The sequence below is a fragment of the Sciurus carolinensis genome, chromosome 12 (assembly GCF_902686445.1).
Source record: "Sciurus carolinensis chromosome 12, mSciCar1.2, whole genome shotgun sequence".
Classification (NCBI taxonomy): domain Eukaryota; kingdom Metazoa; phylum Chordata; class Mammalia; order Rodentia; family Sciuridae; genus Sciurus; species Sciurus carolinensis.
Genome location: NC_062224.1, coordinates 31,179,037 through 31,199,237, shown reverse-complemented (window position 1 = coordinate 31,199,237; position 20,201 = coordinate 31,179,037). Strand labels below are relative to the sequence as shown.

Sequence of the window (20,201 nt, the reverse complement as noted above, 5' to 3'; positions counted from 1 at the left end):
AAAGGTATTAATACACTGCAAAATGGGGATTTAAATAGGCAAAATTTTTCTGTATGGCAATGACTAAAAAATTTTGTGAACCATTTAACTCAGCAATACTAATGCCAGGAATTTATTCTGGGAAAAAGAGATTTTGAATTTATTCAAAGAGATAGTTGGCAAAGATGTTCTTTAGTGTTGCTTTTAACAACAAAACACAGAAAATGTCCTTAATAATGCTATTTAGAAAACAAAATAATATGAAGCTGTCAATGATGTTTAATAACATGGCAAAATTTTCTTTATTCTTTTGTGAAACTAAAATAACAATAAATACTTTGGGTGATCTCATTTTAAAATCCTTCTCAGAGCATAAAATTATTTAAAGAGCACTAAAATCTAACATTATCTCAGAAAGAGTCCATCCATGGTTGTGTGAGATCACTAAGCCACTGTACACTTAAAATTTTCCTACTCAGAACTTGTGCTGCTTCTGCAATCAGAAATAAAAGCCATTTTTAAAAATTAAACACAATCTTTATCACAAATTAGTTGGATAGGCAATATGTGTGTGAACAGATCAAGGAGGAAATCTTTGATATGCACTTGTTATTTACTGGTTGTTTTAAGTATAAAACATTGTAGTTGGTATATTCCAGTTAGTTACTGGGTCTTCTGAGGTCTTCTGAGGTTTGAATTAATATCTCTGGCATTTTTAGGGAGTACACTCTTGGGCGCATAAGGAGGACTTTCTGAGTTGTTTAGATGTTAGTTGTTTAGGTGTTGCTCAATGAAGTGTGGAGGAAGTGTCCTAAAGTGTGTAAGGATGGGATTTTGAGTTCCATATGAAGGGTTCTTGATATGAATAGGGAGGAAATTTTTAGATGTGTAGGGAAGTGTGTCTGAGGTGTGTAGGGAAGTGTGTCTGAGGTGCGTAGAAAAGGTTCTCTGAGGTGTGAAGGTGGGATGAGAGGATTAGAAGACTCAAGGGGTTGTAGGCGGAAGAGGGGGGAATTACACGCCGCAGCCAACCCTTTGGATAAATCAAGGGAGAATTTCGGTGCGAGCTTTCCCGACGTGGACCCCAAAGACGCCGGTCGCGGTAGGGCTGCAGAAAGGGAAAGGGAAAGAGAGACATGGAACGGGAGAGTTGCAACCTGACAAAGTGGGGCGGGGAGCCCGCGGCGGGGCACAAGGGGAGGCGAGCTGGCAGGTCTGTACCTGGAGCTGCCTGGAGGCGTCTTCATAGGGAAGCGCCCCTCACGCGCAGGCGCAGCCCGCGTCCGCCAAAGGGAGACTGCGGCGCTGGGAGAACCCGGCCCCCCAGCAGAGGGCTGGGACGCACGCAAGGGAAAGCAGGGTTCGGGTCCTTTTGCTTTTACCCCTTGAGGGTGCACCCGACCGCGTGGACGCATCAGTGGCGGTGCTAGCGGGGTTCCTCCCCTCTCCTAGGCCCGGGATCAGCCGCTGAGTCTCTTTCCTCCGCCCGCCAGTCCCAAGCCTGGATTGATCTGGTCGCGCTGGTATCTGGGGTCAGAGCCGCCCACTGCTCCTTCACATGCGCACTCGCGCACTCTGCTGGTCGGGCCACCAGGGATCCTTTCCAAATTCCGGGCCCAGTGGGCGGACAGCGCAGAGGAGCAGCTGAAGCCACTGCTCCCAGTCCCCAGGCCCAGGCTGGAGCCCGGCTTGTTCCAAGGGGGAGAAAAAGCACACTGGCTTTCTGACTTTACCAACCCCGACTCTAGTCCGAGTGGAGCAGGTTTGGTGCAGTATGTGCAAATCAGGCGGCTGTGCTGTGTGTTTATTTCTGGCATGGTCCTTAACACATCACATCCACCTTGAGCACTGATCTTCCTTAGAATGCGGATCACATTTTTTCACTCACTTTTTATGTCTAGTTTTCATTTCCCCTCATTCTCTCCACAAAGATTTGCAGCCCCAAAAGTTGCTTGTGTCCAGAATTGGATACCCTAGTAACTATTGCAAACCCCGAGTCCATAAATGCATTTCCAACTCAGGATTCAATGGTTTGAGTAGGGCCCTGTTGCTTCAAATAATGACAGAAACCACAAGGAGGTTATTCTTCATACTCTAGTTATTTGGTCCAATTTTCACGACTTTTTAGATGTCACAAACGCCTTCAGAACAAAAATAAACTTATGTCTACCTGGTTTGCATAGACATTGAAAAGATGTTTGTCCAAGAATCAACTTTTTTCATGACCAGATTCTGAAAGCTGGAATGGAATCTTGAATAATTACGATAATGTTGAGTTGTGTTTAGAGGATTATTCTGGGAAGTAAATTTCATATGAACCAAAAGAATCATTTCCAGCAACATTAACATCAAAAGCCATAGTAAATTAATGTTACTGCAATTATTTCTATACCTGTATACATCAAGCATTCCATTTAAAATTATTGCTTATTAATTAATTATAATTTCATATTTAATTATTCAAAGGAAATGCAATAAGTCATATAAAACCCATAAAATGTCATTTATAAGATACATATCAGAATATGTCTGCTAACTAAATTTCAAATCTCTTATTTGTTAAGCTATTTGAGCACTTACAGGTCAATTCTTGGATCTCATTTTTCCTAAAAGCAGCATTTATCAGAGTTACTCGTTTTCAGCTTTTTGGAGAAAAAGTTGGAGTTAGCCTTGTAGAATGCCACTGAGATCCGGTCATTCTCCTGTTCAGAACACTTCTTTGGTAAATAAAATGAGATATATCTAGTCAAGGGAACATTATTTATTCATAAAAAGGAGCAGAGTACTGACATATGTTACTTGGATGACCCTTTAAATTATTGCAAGTGAAAGAAAGTAGATATAAAAGACCACATTTTGTTTGCTTAATTTATTTAAAATATCCACAAGAAACAAATCTATAGGAACAGAAAGTAATTGGGAATTGAGTGACCTGGGGTGATAGCCAAAGGTGTAGGATCATGAAATTATTCTAAAATCAGTTTCAAGTAATGGTTGCATAACTTTGTGTGTATAGCCATTGAATTTTATGCCTTAAATGAGTGGATTATATGGCATGCAAATTTTATCTCAACAAAGCTGTTAAAAGAAAAATGGAAGATATAGCTAAATGCAGTACATGATCCTTGATTGGATCCTGATGAAAGAAAAGGTATAAAATGGCATTATAAAGCTGTTAAATTTTCTAAATCTAGACATGGTCTTTCTTAGCACAGTTCTAGTAGCCTCAAATAGTAATTATTATATTACACACACTGTGAAATTTGATTTTACCTCTTGTGCAAGTTATTGCCTTAAATGATAATAAAAATTTGGATATTCTTTAAAAATGACATTATTATGACAGTAATAACCTGAATATGGACTATAAGTTAAAATAATAAAAGACCCTTCTTTGGATCCCCATTTCATTCAGAATAAATGTTCTTCCAGTGTTTGGAGATCTGACATGATCTTCCCACCCCAACCTCCTTTTCCACTCTAACCTAGTCTCCTACTTTCCCTCTTGCTCCTTGCCTCAAGTCACCCTGTCCTCCTTACTCTTGTGGAACAATCTGGGTACACTCCCACCTCGGTTCTTATTCACTAGCTGTTCCCTCCCTGGAAGGAGTTCCACAGGACTAACTCCATTCCTCCCCCATACCTTTAATTTGCATCCCAACAAGGCCACCATCTTAGGTTTCTCCTACACATACGCCTTATATCCTCTCTCCCTATTATGTTATACCTGTTTCTTGCACCAGCACCTGTATTGATTAGCTTTCCATTACTGTAACAAATACATGAAACAATCAGCTTACAAAGAAAAAAGTTTCATTTTGGCTCATGGATTCAGAGGTTTCTGTCCATGGTCAGTTGGACCTATTGCTTTTGGACCTGTTGGTGAGTCAGCACATCATTGTAGGAAGTCTGTGGTGGAGCAAACCACTCACCACATGAGAGTTGAAAGTGAGGAAAGTGGGGGAGGGGAGAAGAAAGAGAGAGAGAGAGAGAGAGAGAGAGAGAGAGAGAGAGAGAGAGAGACTAACAACCCACAATCCCCTTGAGAGCATACCACCAATAACCTAAAACCTCCCACTAGGACCCACCTCCTACACCTACCAATAGGACTAAACTGGGAACCAAGTCACTGAGGTCTTTGGGGGATATTCCAAATTCAAACTTTAGCATGACCTAACTACCTCCCAAAGAAAGTTCAGTTCTTGACCTGTTGTGTTCATTGCTATAGCCTCAGTGCCAGAAACTGTCTGGCATCTAAGAGAACCTCATTAAACCCCTGCCAGATGAATGAAGAATTGGAGTGAATGAATGAACCAATTAAGCCTTGTTAGTTTCAGGGGATATGATGGCAAACAAAACCGATGAAAATCCATGCACTCTTCAAGGGAGACATAATAAATACAAATATTAGGTGATAGTACAAGGACAGAAAAAGAAAGGTAAGGGGGATCCAGAAAACGGGGTGACTCTCTCTACAGGGGCAGGGGAAAACCCCCTTGCAGGAGGTTCTGCAGAAAGAAAAGGAAGCCCAGTATACAATCCAAGGGATAGGTTTCTGACCTCCCAAACAAAGAACAGAACCAGTGCAAAGTACAGAGAGGTGAGTCTATTTCATCTGTTTGTGAAAGTCCCAGGGGCCATTGCAGTGCTACCAGGAGAAGTGAGTTCCTGGAGGGAAGGGGTGTGGGCCCCAGATGCACACAGGACACAGGACACAGAGGCAGGACTCCAGGGTGGTCTTTTCTTACTGCTCTCATATCTGGAGGAAATGGCCAAGGACCTGCTTTCAGAGGACTGCAGAGGGTGAAGAGACATTGGAAGCTGGAAGAGAGAAGGGCACTTTGAAGCAGTTGTCCTCTGGAAGAGCTTGAGAGCAAATTAAACAGGAAAAGTGCTGGACTTTCAGTCTACACTATGAAGTGCCCATTTGAGTTTAGTAGCCATGAACTTAAAGCCAGGCAGTCAGTGTGGCTGTGAATTGTTATCCAGTCTCAGACTGACTAAGTGGTCAGAGCTGGGTCTAACCAGGGCTTGGATTTTGCAGGTGAGTGTGATGGAGGAAAAGAGTGTCGGGGAATGGAAGGTTGTGACCATGGATGATGGTGATAGGGGAGAGGTGAGGACATAAAAGAATGCAAGATGTTGAAAAGATGGCAGGATCCAAGGCTCAAAGGTCCTAGTGCAGTCCCTGCATTGGTAGAGTTTGGGGCCATTCCCAAAAGCTGGGGATCAATCTATGAATAGAATACTTGAAACTCACAATGGCTAGAGTTTATTAAGCATTTACCTGGCACAATGCTAAACACTTGAGAGGCATCTTCTGCTTATAGTCTCAGAACCTTCCAGTAAGGTAGACACCATCATCCTCATCATTAGATGATAGCAGTGCTTATTGAATTAGGGCTTCCATGGGATGATGATGGTAGTGGTGGTGATGATGATATCTAATACTTGGGTTTGCAATTTGTGAGTAATGAGTCTTATACATATGTTATTAAACTCTTTATCCTTCAAATGATCCTATAAGGAATTAGAAAACAGGGAGGTCTAGGGAAGGGAAGGGGAGACTAAGGGAGAGTCATTGGGAGGGAATTAATATAAACAAATTATGTTATATGCAAGTACAGATGTGCCACAATGAAACCCACTATTCTGTATAATTAATATACACTGAAAAACACCATGAGATAGACACTATTTTCTCTATAGATGCAGAAATGGAAGCACCAACATGTTAGCGACCAAGGTCCCACAGCAAGTATCCTGGTGCCTAGAAAGTACTGGATGTGATACCTGGCATCTTGTATGTGTCACAAAGGTTACTGATATTCTTCTTTCTGAATATTTGTAGTGCTGTGCTGAGAAAACAACTTCTGTTTCCAAGCCAAATATCTTAGGTAGACTCATACCAATAGAATAATTAATTGAGTAGTCAGTTTTTGAAAATGACTACATGATGTCCAGAAAAAAAAATATTCAATTACTTTACTTCTGTTAGCAAGTTCTCCCCACTGGACATACATCCATTGTCAAATGTCCCACAATGAAGGACTGATTTTGGCTGCATTTCACACAGAACCTAAATAAGACTGACTAAGCAAAATAGGAACTTATTTAATCTTTTATAAAAAGAAGGTCAGAAATAAGAATTCCAGAGTGATGAGATAATGTGAAGGTGTTAGGGTCAAGGTCTCTGCAGTCCTCTTATCTTCTACCTCAATGTTAATTATAAAATGCCTGCTGCAGCTTCAGTCATCCTATCTGCATTCCAGAGAGAAGAAAGGAAAGGGCAAGGCCAAAAGAAGTGAATGGCGTGAAGCCCCTGGGAGGAAGATGCCACTCACCATCACCACCTGTGGCAAGCATTGGCCACTACTACAACATCTGCTCACACCTTTTGAGTGAAAACACTCCTGTGATCTTTACTATTTGCAAGGATGGCTGGGAAATATCATTTTAAACCATTTAATCTGGACAAATTGTCACTCCAACAAATGTCAGTCTGACAAAATGAGGAAGTGAAGAAGAAGGTAAAGGCTGAGTGCAGTGGTCCAGACAGCTAGCCACAGCTTGGGAAAGCTCATGGCTCAATCTTCAGGTTTTTGAAAGCTTGTTGCTTAACACATTGGTCACCTGAAATTAGCCAGGTGGGTTTATCTGCAACACAAAAACTGAAGAACTCCATAAACAAGGTCCTGCCTCCTTTTTTGGAGGGCCAGTTTAACATTACCAGCATACCACTGAATACTGAATAGGTAAGGTTATCTGTGTAACAGAAGGCTTTTCATTTTGTCTTACTACATTCTGTCAGTTATTTCTGACTGTAATGGGAGAGACTTACTAACGATGAAGCAGGTGATCTTTTGAAGTATCTGCTGTAATAAAAATCTCCCTCTTTTTAATTATAAAAATGTGCTAGGAGTATTCATTTATATTACTTCCTTCTTTAGAGAATGTACCAGTTCTTTGGTGGTAACTTCGGAGTGCTATAAAACTACTATAAATATCTTCTTAAGGTGTAAAAGGTTTTATTTTTAAATATTAGGAAAAACATCAGTCCTAGTAGGAATTAGACATGTTCTAACAGCTTCTCAGTTTGTGTTTGAAGCAATTGTTACATCAAAGTGTTGCTGCAACAATCAACTTTTCTAAGATGTAATTTTAATAAGAACATAAAACATCTTTTGAGATAACTTCTTCTAAACTTTATTCTGGGAAAAGAAGTAAAGTAGAATATCATCTTTTCCTGGTTATAAGGAGAACAATTTTTTCAGTGCTTGGACTGGAACCCAGGGCCTCGGGCATAAGGCAGGTGTTCTACCATTGGGCCATTCCTGCCTGAATGATTTTCAATTTACGGAGGAGAGCCTTCCTTCCTGCTTACCTTTGGGATACAAACAGGTGCTTCAGACACAGCACTGACATGGACAAAGAAAGTCTTCCCTTTGACTTGAGAAGAGTCAATAAGAGTGATTTCAGGAGCTGAGCCAGAAATGAAGAAGTAGGCCTCCAGGTTCTGTGAACATGGTCCCACTCCACCTGGGAGGTCACCTCCAAGCTAAAAGTGCATTTAGGGTATTAAGAAATGAGCACCTGAAACCAAGCCGCATATCAGTGTTGCAAAGTGTACTTTAGATGTTTCTTTTAAAAGTCTTGCCGTTTGACTGGCTTAATGTTGTCAGACTGTAGCCATAATGATGAAGAATCATGTTTGAAAATAAAGCAATCAATAGTGACCTATCTAAAAGGCCTGTGTATCCAAATGAGTCATATGTGTCATGGGTTTTTGGTGGATGGTCAATAAATAACACCTACTTCTCCTACGTACAGGGTCATATAAGAACCAATAAGAAGTCAGAGAGATAGAAGTCTAAATATGATTTGTATTACCTATAAAGTGTATTGGAAGGTTTGAGCTTAGATCTGTGGTCAAATTGACTTGCCAATATTGTACTTGAAAATGCAATAAAATTAGCAACCTTCTGAAACTCGCTGGCACTAGTACAAAGAAGAGTCACAGGCTGCAATTTACTGTACAACTGTGGATTAAACAAGACATCTCCCAGGATGCAGTTGTGTGTACCTGTATCTCTAGTGATTTGGGAGCCTGAGGCAGGAGGATGATGAATTGAAAGCCAGACTCAACAACTTAGCAAGGCCCTAAGCAACTCAGTGAGACCTTGTCTCTAAATAAAATGTAAAAAATGATTGGGATGTGGCTCAGTGGTAAAGCATCCTGGGTTCAATTCCTCATACAAAAAAGAAAAAAAAACATATAGGACATCTCACTCTCAAGGGAATGTCTTTATGGTTTCCTTAAGGATTCTTCCACTCTTCATCAGTGTGTCCCCTAAGTTGGCTCATCTTTCAAAAACAAAGCTAATATTGCACTTGTCCATTTGAGACAAGGTGATCAGGTTTGCTCACCCAGTTAACAAAGAGATGCTCCACTTTGCCTAAGCAAATTCCCCTTAAGCTTGCACTTTGTGAATGCCTAGCAGAAACCAAGTTTTATCCATTTCAAGTTTGCTGCAGTTATATTGACACACTTCCCCCCAAACCATGGTTATTAAATGAGAGCACGTCTTGTAAAACCATAGGACTGAGAACATGGAACACTAGCTAGAGAAGGTATTGACAAGTGAAAGAATATTAACCTAGCCAGTGCTTATTGAGAACCTACAGTGCGCTGGACACAGTTCTTGGTACTAAGATGACTATAGCAAATAGGACCTTTCATTTTAGGTTGACAATTGTATTTTCATTGGGGAGACAGCACAGGGGCACAAGATAAGATGTGATCATTGAAGCTGTGAAGACAGTAAAACATGGGAAAGTGACAGGGATTGTAGGAACCAGGCAGGGTTCTATTTTAGACCAGATGGCCACAGAAAGCATCTCTGAGGAGAACTATGAGCTGAGATGAGGACAATAGGAAAGATGCTGAGGAGTTAGGTCCCATTTGTTACTCTCACAGGCACTTCACATTTTTTTTTATTGTAAACAAATGGGATACATGTTGTTCCTTTGTACATGGCATAAAGGCATACCATTTGTATAATCATACATTTACATAGGGTAATGTTGTTTGATTCATTCTGTTTTTTTTCCCTTCCCCCCACCCCTCCCACCCCTCTTTTCCCTCTATACAGTCATTTCTTCCTCCATTCTTGCCCCCCTCCCTAACCCTAACTCTAACCATAACACTAACCCCTCCCACCCCCATTATTTGTCATCATCCACTTATTAGTGATATCATTCATCCTTTGGTTTTTTGAGATTGGCTTATCTCACTTAGCATGATATTCTCTAATTTCATCCATTTGCCTGACAATGCCATAATTTTTTCATTCTTTATGGCTGAGTAATATTCCACTTTATATATATATACCACAGTTTCTTTATCCATTCATCAATTGAAGGACATCTAGGTTGGTTCCACAATCTGGCTATTGTGAACTGAGCAGCTATGAACATTGATGTGGCTGTATCTCTGTAGTATGCTGATTTTAAGTCCTTTGGGTATAGGCCAAGGAGTGGGATAGCTGGGTCAAATGGTGGATCCACTCAAAGTTTTCTAAGGAGTCTCCACACTGCTTTCCAGAGTGGCTGCACTAATTTGCAACCCCACCAGCAATGTATGAGTGTACCTTTTCTAACACATCCTCGCTAACACCTGTTGTTGCTTGTATTCTTGATAATCGCCATTCTAATTGGGGTGAGATGGAATCTTAGGGTGGTTTTGATTTGCATTTCTCTTATTACTAGAGACGTTGAACATTTTTCCATATGTTTGTTGATTGCTTGTAGATCTTATTCTGTGAAGTGTCTATTCATTTCCTTATCCCATTTGTCGATTGGATAATTTGCATTCTTGGTGTAGAGTTTTTTGAGTTCTTTATAGATTCTGGAGATTAGTGCTCTATCTGAAGTATGATTGGAAAAGATTTTCTCCCACTCTGTAGGCTCTTTCTTCGCATTGCTAATAGTTTCCTTTGTTGGGAGAAATCTTTTTAGTTTGAATCTATCCCAGTTATTGATTCTGCTTTTATTTCTTGTGCTATGGGAGTCCTGATGAGCAAGTCTGGTCCTAAGCCGACATGTTGAAGCTCTGGACCTACTTTTTCTTCTATAAGATGCAAGGTCTCTGGTCTGATTCTGAGGTCCTTAATCCATTTTGAGTTTAGTTTTGTGCATGGTGAGAGATATGGGTTTAGTTTCATTCTGTTGCATATGGATTTCCAATTCTCCCAGCACCATTTGTTGAAGAGGCTATCTTTTCTCCATTGCATATTTTTGGCCCCTTTGTCTAGTATCAGAAAATTGTATTTATTTGGGTTTGTGTCCATGTCCTCTATTCTGTACCGTTGATCCACCTTTCTATTTTGGTACCAATACCATGCCGTTTTTGTTACTATTGCTTTGTAATAGAGTTGAAGATCTGGTATTGCGATACCCCCTGCTTCACTCTTTCTGCCAAGGATTGCTTTAGCTATTCTGGGTTTTTTTATTCTTCCAGATGAATTTCATAATTGCTTGCTCTATTTCTGTAAGGTACATCATTGGGATTTTAATTGGAATTGCATTGAATCTGTATAGCACTTTTGGTAGTATGGCCATTTTGACAATATAAATTATTCCTATTCAGGAACATGGGAGATCTTTCCATCTTCTAAGGTTTTCTTTAATTTTTTTCTTTAGTGTTCTGTAGTTCTCATTGTAGAGGTCTTTCACCTCTTTTTTGAGATTGATTACCAAGTATTTTATTTTTTTGGATGCTATTGTGAATGGGTTAGTTTTCCTAATTTCTCTTTCTGAAGATTCATCGCTTATGTATAAAAATGCCTTAGATTTATGTGCATTGATCTTATATCCCGCTACTTTACTGAATTCACTTATGAGATCTAAAAGTTTTCTGGTGGAATTTCCTGGTTCCTCTAAGTATATAATCATATCATCAGCAAATAGGGATAGTTTGAGTTCTTCTTTTCCTATTCGTATCCCTTTAATTTCTTTGGTCTGTCTAATTGCTCTGGCTAGAGTTTCAAGGATGATATTGAAAAGAAGTGGTGAAAGAGGGCATCCCTGCCTTGTTCCAGTTTTTAGGGGAAATGCTTTCAGTTTTTCACCATTTAGAATGATATTAGCCATGGGCTTAGCATAGATGGCCTTTATAATGTTAAGGAATGTTCCCACTATCCCTATTTTTTCTAGTGTTTTGAGCATGAAGGGGTGCTGTATTTTATCAAATGCTTTTTCTGCATCTATTGAAATAATCATGTGATTCTTGACTTTAAGTCTATTGATATGGTGAATGACATTTATTGATTTCCTGATGTTGAACCAACCTTGCATCCCTGGGATGAAACCCACTTGATCATGGTGCACTATCTTTTTAATATGTTTTTGTATGCGATTTGCTAAAATTTTGTTGAGAATTTTTGCATTGATGTTCATTAAGGGTATTGGTCTGAAATTTTCTTTCCTCGATGTGTCTCTGTCTGGTTTAGGTATCAGGGTAATATTGGCTTCATAGAATGAGTTTGGGAGGGTTCCCTCCTCTTCTATTTTATGGAATACTTTGAGAAGTATTGGAATGAACTCTTCTTTAAAGGTTTTGTAGAACTCGGGTGAGAACCCATCTGGTCCTGGACTTTTCTTTGTTGGTAGGCTTTTGATGACTTCTTCTATTTCATTACTTGAAATTGGTCTATTTAAGTTGTGTATGTCCTCCTTGTTCAGTTTAGGCAATTCATATGTCTCTAGAAACCTGTTGATGTCTTCGAAATTTTCTATTTTGTTGGAGTATAGATTTGTATTTCAGTTGTGTCTGTTGTGATATTTCCTTGTTCATTCCGAATTTTAGTAATTTGGGTTTTCTCTGGTCTTCTCTTTGTTAGTGTGGCTAAAGGTTTATCAATTTTGTTTATTTTTTCAAAGAACCAACTATTTATTTTGTCAATTTTTTGTATTGCTTCTTTTGTTTCAATTTCGTTGATTTCAGCTCTGAGTTTAACTATTTCCTGTCTTCTACTACTTTTGGTGTTGGTCTGTTCTTTTTCTAGGTCTTTGAGCTGTAGTGTTAGGTCGTTTACTTGTTGAGTTTTACTTCTTTTATTAAATGCGCTCCATGAAATAAATTTTCCTCTAAGTACTGCTTTCATAGTGAAAGGTTGGTTTTGTTTGTTTGTTATTTCCACAATCCCACAGTGCTGGAACTCAAACCTGGGCCTCCAGCATGAGAGGCAGGCACTCTATGAGGTGGGCTATATGGCCTGCGGCACTTCATATTTTATTCTTACTGTAAAAGATAGTCATAGAATGGATCCAAGTGGGGCAAAGGCCAGATGGGGGTTGCCTTTCCCTGGCTTCTCAGTAGAAAAGTGGAGCTAGAGGAGGATCTCCAAGGAAAGCAGGTGAACCAGGGAGGAGGTGACTGCAGCAGTCACAAGAGAAGATGGTGGCTTGGACAGGGCTGGTAGTAAGAGAATGGACCAAAGAGGAAAGGTTGCTTCTTTGACCATGAGCTTCAAGAGGACAGGCCAAGTGAAGGGTAATTCCCTTTCTATAGTACTGAGGTCCCATGAACTTCAGGAAATATGTATTTTAAAACATGCTTGTCTTATATTTTTATTTCTCAACACTACTCTCAACAGTTGCAGGTATCTTCAAAAATAAAGAAACGCAGAGTTTCTCCACCAGCAGTAACTTTTGTTTTCCTGTGGTCCTAACTAGAGTTGCTTTTGTCACCCAAATAATGAATATGCTCCAATATCTTCAATCCTCAAACTGCAAACACATGAATATTCATAAACATACAGAGACACAAAAATAAAGCCACTCCTGGCCCTAAATAATTCCCTAGTTACACCCATTTTGTCAGTGTCTTTATCATCCACATTTCCCCCAAAAGTAGGTATAAACTACTATGAGATACCCCTGGCTATCTCATTTGCATAAATCTCATTGACAACATCACCCACTCAACTCCATGCCTAGCTCTCCAAGGCACATGGGGAGGATTCCAGGTCTCCTCCCTTTCTGACTTCCTTACATATCCAGTATGTGACTGGAGACAACACAATGCCAGAGGTATGGAGAGACAACACAATGCCAGAGATCACCTAAACTTTGCACAGGCAAAATCAACAGAATTTTTTTTTACAGGGATAACTTTATTTTCACAGGGGGGCTTATGTATACACCAAGGTACATATATTTCCATCATAAAAAAAAAAAAACTTAAAGTTTCTCATGTTAATAGCTTTAAAGTGCGTTCTTGGCTCTAGAACAATTTTAAAGAAGTTGTTACTTCCAAAGAACAAATGTTAATGACATTTAGTTCTACATGATACTTTTTTGGAGTTGTGCCTTTTCTACCACACTGGAGTAAATAAACTTGTCAAAAATACGGTTTTGTCACATTCTGGGATACCTTGTGTGTGTGTGTGTGTGTGTGTGTGTGTGTGTTTTTCCCCTTCCATGTTCCCATATATTGATTAGGGGTTGGTAAGTAAGGACAGTTGACATATTTCTCCTGCCAGCTTCCCATTTAAAAAAAAAAACACATAAAATAGCAGGTATTTGATTTCATAACAGCATTAGATTACTTGGATTAAACATTCCATCCAAAGGGATAATACAAGATTTTCCTTTCTCTCATCTGTAGTAAGCTTCAGGTCCTTGACAGGAATTACTGAACTGTTCCAAATTTGCTTCAGTGCATCCACATGTGAAAAAGGGAAACAAAGTCCATGAGACTCTATTTCCTCATTTCCCACCATGTATATTTCTCTCCTATTCTTGAGAAAATGATAGATGTAAACCATCTTTTCTTGAGCTTCATCAGATCGATCCTGATCTGGCCCTACTGTGAGGATGATGTGGTCTTTAAATTGCAAACTCACTATGCTGTTCAACCTTGGTAACTTTCCACCTTGTGTCAATAACTCTGTTCCATCTCCCATGAAGTAAGGGGGGAGTCTGTGCATAACAAAATCATTCTTCATGTCTGATGAAAGTAGTTCTTTGGTGCCTTCCAGCTGGTCTGCAAGAGACCTCAAAAAACCACTTAGTCTTCTTGTTGCAACTGTTGTGGTTTCCACCTGCATGAGCAGCTGCTGGGGTATTCCAGACCATAATGCTACATCTTCCTTTGCAGTATCAAACACAAGCCCTGACATGATGTCCAAAAGGAAATTTCCCCATGAATTGTTCTGGTAGGTGCTGATGGTCACATTCCAGCTTCTCCTGGATCTGCCATAGCTCATACTTAAATCTCTGAGGTTGGTGAAATTGAAATGTTGCCTTTTTCTAATCAAAATCTTTTCTCAGCTGAAAGAAGTGGGATTTTCCATCTTTATTTAAAACCTTTTTCTTCCCATTGACTCACAGACAGACATTCACATCTCTTACATAGTATATACCCTGGCTGCACAGACTCTTCAGATCTGTCAGCCTGAACAGGGACTGTAGTATGTTGCCAGTGCAGAGTCATTCCTATGAATGAGAAGGCGCTTCTGCCCCCAGAGTTCCTGGAAAAAAGTCTCCACCTTGATGGGTGAAATCAAACTTTCAAAGAGACCACTGGGGCTCTCTAAGTTTAATATGGAAGGCCCACAAGCTGCCTCTACCTTCACCTGCTTGCAGGGAACAGGACTCTCTTCCTTCCCATTCCCTGCAGGCTTTGTTTTCTTTGGTATTGTCTGTCTTCAAGCAGGAAGGGAATGCAAACCCTGCCCCAAGGAAGGGATTATTCTCACCAGAATCTTAGAAGGATTTTCTGTCCCACACGGCCTGTTGCACACGGCTGCAAGCTGACTGGGCCCAACATAAATTTTTAAATGCAGGCCTGGATGGGTTCCAGGAGCCCCATAGATATCAAAACTCAGGGATGCTTAAGTCATTCACAACAAATGGCATAGCATTTGCATATAATGCATACACACCCTCCTGCATGTTCTAAACCATTAGGACATTCCATAGAATACCCAGTAGAACATAAGCACTATTTAACAAGTTAGTCAGTAATAACAAGGGAAATGTACCTATTTATATAGTACAGTTGGAATTGTTTCTGTTTTGCCACTACGATTGTTTGAATATGAGGATGCAGAATTGGCATATATGAAGGACCAGCTGCAACCTAAACACCTAAGAGACATAAATGTCTAAACATTTAAACTCAGCAAAATCAGGAGGGTGACCCATCATAAAGAAAGTGGTGCTGACTTCCCTCACATCTAAGTGCTGGAGCTGAGTCCCATGGTTGCAGCCCCTGAGACATCTGCACAATCTGGCTGCAGCTGAGGTGTGTGATGAAGTCACGTGGACCCAACCCATCCTTTCCTAGAGATTAGCCTTCTGCATACCCACAAAATGTTTGCAACTGGACAAGACTGGCAGTTTGTTGTGGGGTAGGTAACATGCAGCCAGAAACATCTTGTTTCTGTCAGTATGTGCTGCCTGATCCTGTGCCCCTAATTTTGTGCTCTTGTGTTCCTGGATTGTGAATCATTATTTTTTAAAACTTGTACAATAAACTGCTTTGTTTGACTTATGGAAGGCTCTTCATTTAACTTTGGGATCTAAACTAAAATTTTATTAATTTAAATATAATTGCTGATCAGTGATATATCCTTGATGTTTATAACCTATTTGCATGCTTAAGAAATTATTAATGTTTAAAATAAAACTTGATTATCTGAGTGTTTGTGAAATATACTATGATTTTGAAGATTTTGCCTTTTGAAAATGAGCAATATTTTATTTGAACAAAAAATTCAAAAATCTAACATCATCCAATTCTTATGAAAATAATCTAAGTCTTATGAAGATTAAAAATTTCACAATTATTTTTTTACAAATTCTGAGGGTAAAATAAATTTAAAATAGGAAATTACAGAAAATAATGTTGAAACTAGTCTTTGCCTTTCAAGACCCTGTTACTGACTTTGGCAAATTTTATGTCACATGCCATTCTAGTAGCATTCACATTGCATGATTCATTATTTTACATGATTTTGTGATGGGGATTGGACCCAGGGCTGCATGCATGCTAGGTGATCTAACACTGAGCTATACCTCAGTTCCTAATGTTAACTTTTAAAAAGATTCTGTGCATTTCACCTAATATCATTTTACAATCCTAGGTACTTTCCAGATTCCTGTGTTTTAAGAGCTTAAGTTATAGCACTTAAGCACCAACAGTGCAATAGAAACAACTTAAAAGTTCATGAAACAAAAAAGGAAGGAATGGAGATTACAAAGGCAGTCTTGAAGCAGAATCCATTATTAAATCAGCTTTAGTATTAATTGCATTTAATAAGATTACCTGCTTGATACTCTAATGATTAAATTTTGGACAAAGGGGGTTAACAATGTACACAAAGTATCTCTGCTTTTTCCCTCATCCTGTTTCTTGTTTCACTTCAGTTAGTGTAATTTGGAATCACCTTGTAATTAGCACCTATCTTCAAATTGTATTTGCAGCACTTCTTTTCCTAGGTTAACTTTGCACAGTTCCAATGAAATTACAAATGACAATTTTTAAATTGTGTTTTATTAAGAAACCTATTTTGCTGGTTGTGTAATTTCATTTAAATTTTTATAACTAATATAACCATGTAAAGTTATTTTTGATGTTCTAGCTAATCATAGTTGTTCTCTTTAAAGTTATTTTATTGAGTAATGTCAGAAGAATTAAAATCTTGTTTAAATCATGATAATGTGCAGAACTTTTGTAAATATTGTGCTAATATGAAATCAGGAAAAAATATGCTTTCTGGCAAAGTAAGAGCAAGATATTTCAGAAATCTCAGAAAATTTAAAAAGTGGTCAAGAAATAATAGATGAGTAAACATTTCCTAAACATGGGACCACACACAAACCTCTACCAAAAACATTACACTATATCTCCAAGATGTGGCTATGATCTGCGCAATGCTAGCAATGCCTGGGAGGTCATGGCTTCCATGGTGTCTGCAGGACACACCAACAATGCAGGTCTGAGTGGCAGCTCATGTGGGTGCCCTTTCCTCAGACTATTGCTATAGGAACACGAAATTCAATGCATAAGCAACATGTCATAGTTGGAAACAGCACTTTCTGATTCTGTGTCTCCAAGCAGACTGCAGATGTTACACTTATTCCTCTGTGGTTTCCTCTCCTACCTTCAGGCTCAAGATGTTGCTTCTTGGTGACTGATCTGCATGCCAGCAATTTCTCTTACATACTTTGCTGTCATCAATGAAATTAGTGTATGCTATTACCCCCAAATTACTTTAGCTCATCATACTGACACATTTTGCACATCACACCTCTAAGTCCAAGGTTAGTAAAATAGGTCAACCCAAGATCTTGTCCATCACAGACACTGAGACCAGTCTCAAGCCTGCAAGAAGAACTTTCCTTTTGAAGGCTAAGTGACAAATCATGGCAAAGGAATAGCTCTCTCCTTTAATTCTCCTTTTTATTCATTTTGACTAAAAAAAGAAAAACATTATCACTGAGGGTCCTCAAAAGGAAAGTTGGAAGACAAGACATGATCAGAATAAAAACTTTTTTACAGGAAAAATTCATATTTTGACATTTATTAGGGTTTTTATCCCTTCATTCTCCCAGAAAAAAAGACAATGGAAAATTCCCTGCCTCTGTGTGTTAACAGTGTGACACAGCCCTGCCAGCCTCACAGACCTGGAGGAGGAGGAGTCAATCAACCAGACAGTGGCCTCCTGGACATTAAAAAGGCAAGGACAGCAGGCAACTACACACTGTTGGTGTTCCAGGAGTCATGAATAAGAAGATGTGCCCTTGAGGTCCCAGTGTGGGGGATTCCTAACCTATTAATGTGGTGCTTAGTCTCCTGGATGGTTAGATATTCTGAGTGTGGCATTATACGATGGATGCACTGCTCTAACCAGAATCCTCAGGGGTATGTGTAGTGCATGTGGAATGCAGCTCCCGGGAGTTTTTCCATGAGGGCCACACAGGAGGAATGGTTTACAATGCTAGAATCCTCAGGGGATTGTGGTGAGCATGTGGTATGGAAATCCCAGGTTCCTCTGGATGAGGGATGTAGGGAAAGAATAGGCTGCACTACACAGAATCTTGAGCATGCCTTATGAGCATGTGAATTGCAGCTCCTGGGAGCCTTTGGCTGATGGCTGAATAAGAAGGATGAGTAACACTGCCCAGATTCCTCATGGGTGTGTGGTGAGCATGTGGCATGCAGCTCCTAAGAGTCTATGCATGGAACGTCCTGGAGAGATGGGTTGCACTGCACAGAATCTTCAGGGTCGTGTGGTGAGCATGTGTCCTGCATTCCCTGGAGTTTACAGGTGAGACCTGCAAAGGAAGGATGGTCTGCACTACCCAGAAACTTAAGGACGTCTTATGAACATGAGGATTGCTGTCCCAAGAGCATCTGGGTGAGGGCTACAGATGAAGTATAGGCTGCATTACCCAGAAACATATGGGATTGTGGGAGTATGTGGCCTGCAGCTCCCTTGACCCTCTGAATGAGGTTTGCCAAGGAAGGATGGGTTACACTGCCCACAACCCTAAGTGATGCCTTATGAGCATGTGGTCTGCAGTTCCCAGGAGCCTCTACATGAGGAGCCCACAGGAGGAATGGGCTGCAGTACACAAAATCCTTGGGGGTGTATGGTTAGCATGTGCCCTGCATATTCCAGAAACCCAGGATTTTGGCTGCAAAGGAAGAATTAAATGCACTACCCCAAATCCTAAGTCTGCCAGGTAAGCATGTGACCTGCAGTTCCTAGGAAACTCTTGGTGAGGGCTGCCAAGAAGGTTTTGTTCCACTATCTAGAATCTTCAGAGGTGTGTGGAGACCATGTGACCTTCATCTCCCAGTAGCATCTGGGTGAGGTTTGCAAAGGAAGGAAGGACTTCAATAAACAGAATTCTCTGGGTTCCTTGTGAACCTCTGTCCTGAAGCTCCCAGCACTCTCTGGGTGAGGCTGAAAAGGAAGGATGTGTCGTATTGCCCAGAATCCTCAGTGGTGGGTGGTGAGCATCTGGCCTACAGATCCCTAGAATTGCTGGGTGAAAGTCTTAGGAAAAATGGGACACTGCCTAGAATCCTCAGTGTGCTTGGAAAGACTGTGTCCTGCAGCTCCCTGGAGCAGGAAAAATAGGCTACACTATATAACATCAGGGCTTTTTGGGGGTATGGGACCTGCAGTTCCATGGATTTTGTGGGCAATATTTGCCCAGTAAGGATGATTTACACTGGCCACAATTCTCAGGGGTGCCTTATGAGCATGTGGTCTGAGTTTGCAGGAACGTCTGCATGAGAGCAGTATTGGAGAGATGGACCACACTACCCAGAAACCTGAGGGCAATGTAGCAAGCATGTGGCCTGCAGCAGAGATGGCTATAGTTCATCTTATCATGAAATATGGTTGTATTTTAACTTTTCTACATCTTTCATAGGCTTTTTCATTACCTTCCTCTGTTCTGATATATTCCTCACAGTGGAAGAGCCATGATAGGTTTAACTTCTTTCTCCATTGCACATTTAGGGTGTATGTAGTTTTTCAGCATCTTGGATCATATTGATGCCAACAGCTGGCAACCAGGCAATTTCCTGTCCCACCTACACTGTTGCTTTCCTTGCTCCATTCCTCCTTGCCTCCCTGCTTCTTTCCTATTACCACCCACATCTCCCCACCATCCACCATCAATGGGCTCTACTATAGGCACTGGGCATAGGTCTGTATAAGGCTCAGCACAGGCTTAAGAAAGTTCATTTTCTGGAGAAAATGAGGCAGTTTTTAAGTCCTTAGGTTTAGTCCCAGCCAGTAAGCTAGAGATGTTTGGTGAAACACAAGGTGTGGCAGGGCTGTGCTCTCAACTTGGGCTGTGGGGGGCAGCTTGTAGGGACGAGAGTCCTTGGGTGCCCAGGACTGCCCATGGCCAGGACAGAACCCCAAGTGTGGGGTGTGCCTGTTTTCACTTCAGACCAGTCTCTGGTCCACCATCCCCTGTGTCAGAGTAGAACCTCCCTTGGCAGGCAGGCCATGGTACCCCCTTATCCTAGAAGTGTCTCCGGGTACATACCAACTTGGGCATTTACCCTGTGACTGTGAAGGGCTCCAAGGTGGTCTGCATCCCCTTCTTGCTATGTAGGACCTACTTCTGTTTCTGTGTTATTTTCTCAAGGTTAAGTCATGGTACCTCATTGCTCAGGACCCTTGAAG

At 40.5% G+C, this 20,201-nt stretch overlaps 1 protein-coding gene and 2 pseudogenes across 3 annotated transcripts in view; all 3 read right to left on the bottom strand.

The window, feature by feature from the left end:
• The window catches only part of LOC124962355 (eyes absent homolog 1-like), a 51,024-nt gene extending 49,535 nt beyond the window's left edge, over positions 1 to 1,489 (bottom strand). The window contains exon 1 of one of the 3 annotated variants that reach the window (XM_047521659.1): positions 1,362 to 1,489. In XM_047521659.1, coding sequence (XP_047377615.1) covers positions 1,362 to 1,394 — 33 coding nt within the window. In that variant the 5' untranslated portion in view covers positions 1,395 to 1,489. The other 2 variants (XM_047521658.1, XM_047521660.1) reach the window with 2 other exon arrangements.
• LOC124962348 (soluble calcium-activated nucleotidase 1-like) overlaps positions 1 to 20,201 on the bottom strand; it is a 914,602-nt pseudogene that overhangs the window by 282,827 nt on the left and 611,574 nt on the right.
• LOC124961179 (ribosomal oxygenase 2-like) overlaps positions 13,581 to 20,201 on the bottom strand; it is a 105,425-nt pseudogene continuing 98,804 nt past the window's right edge.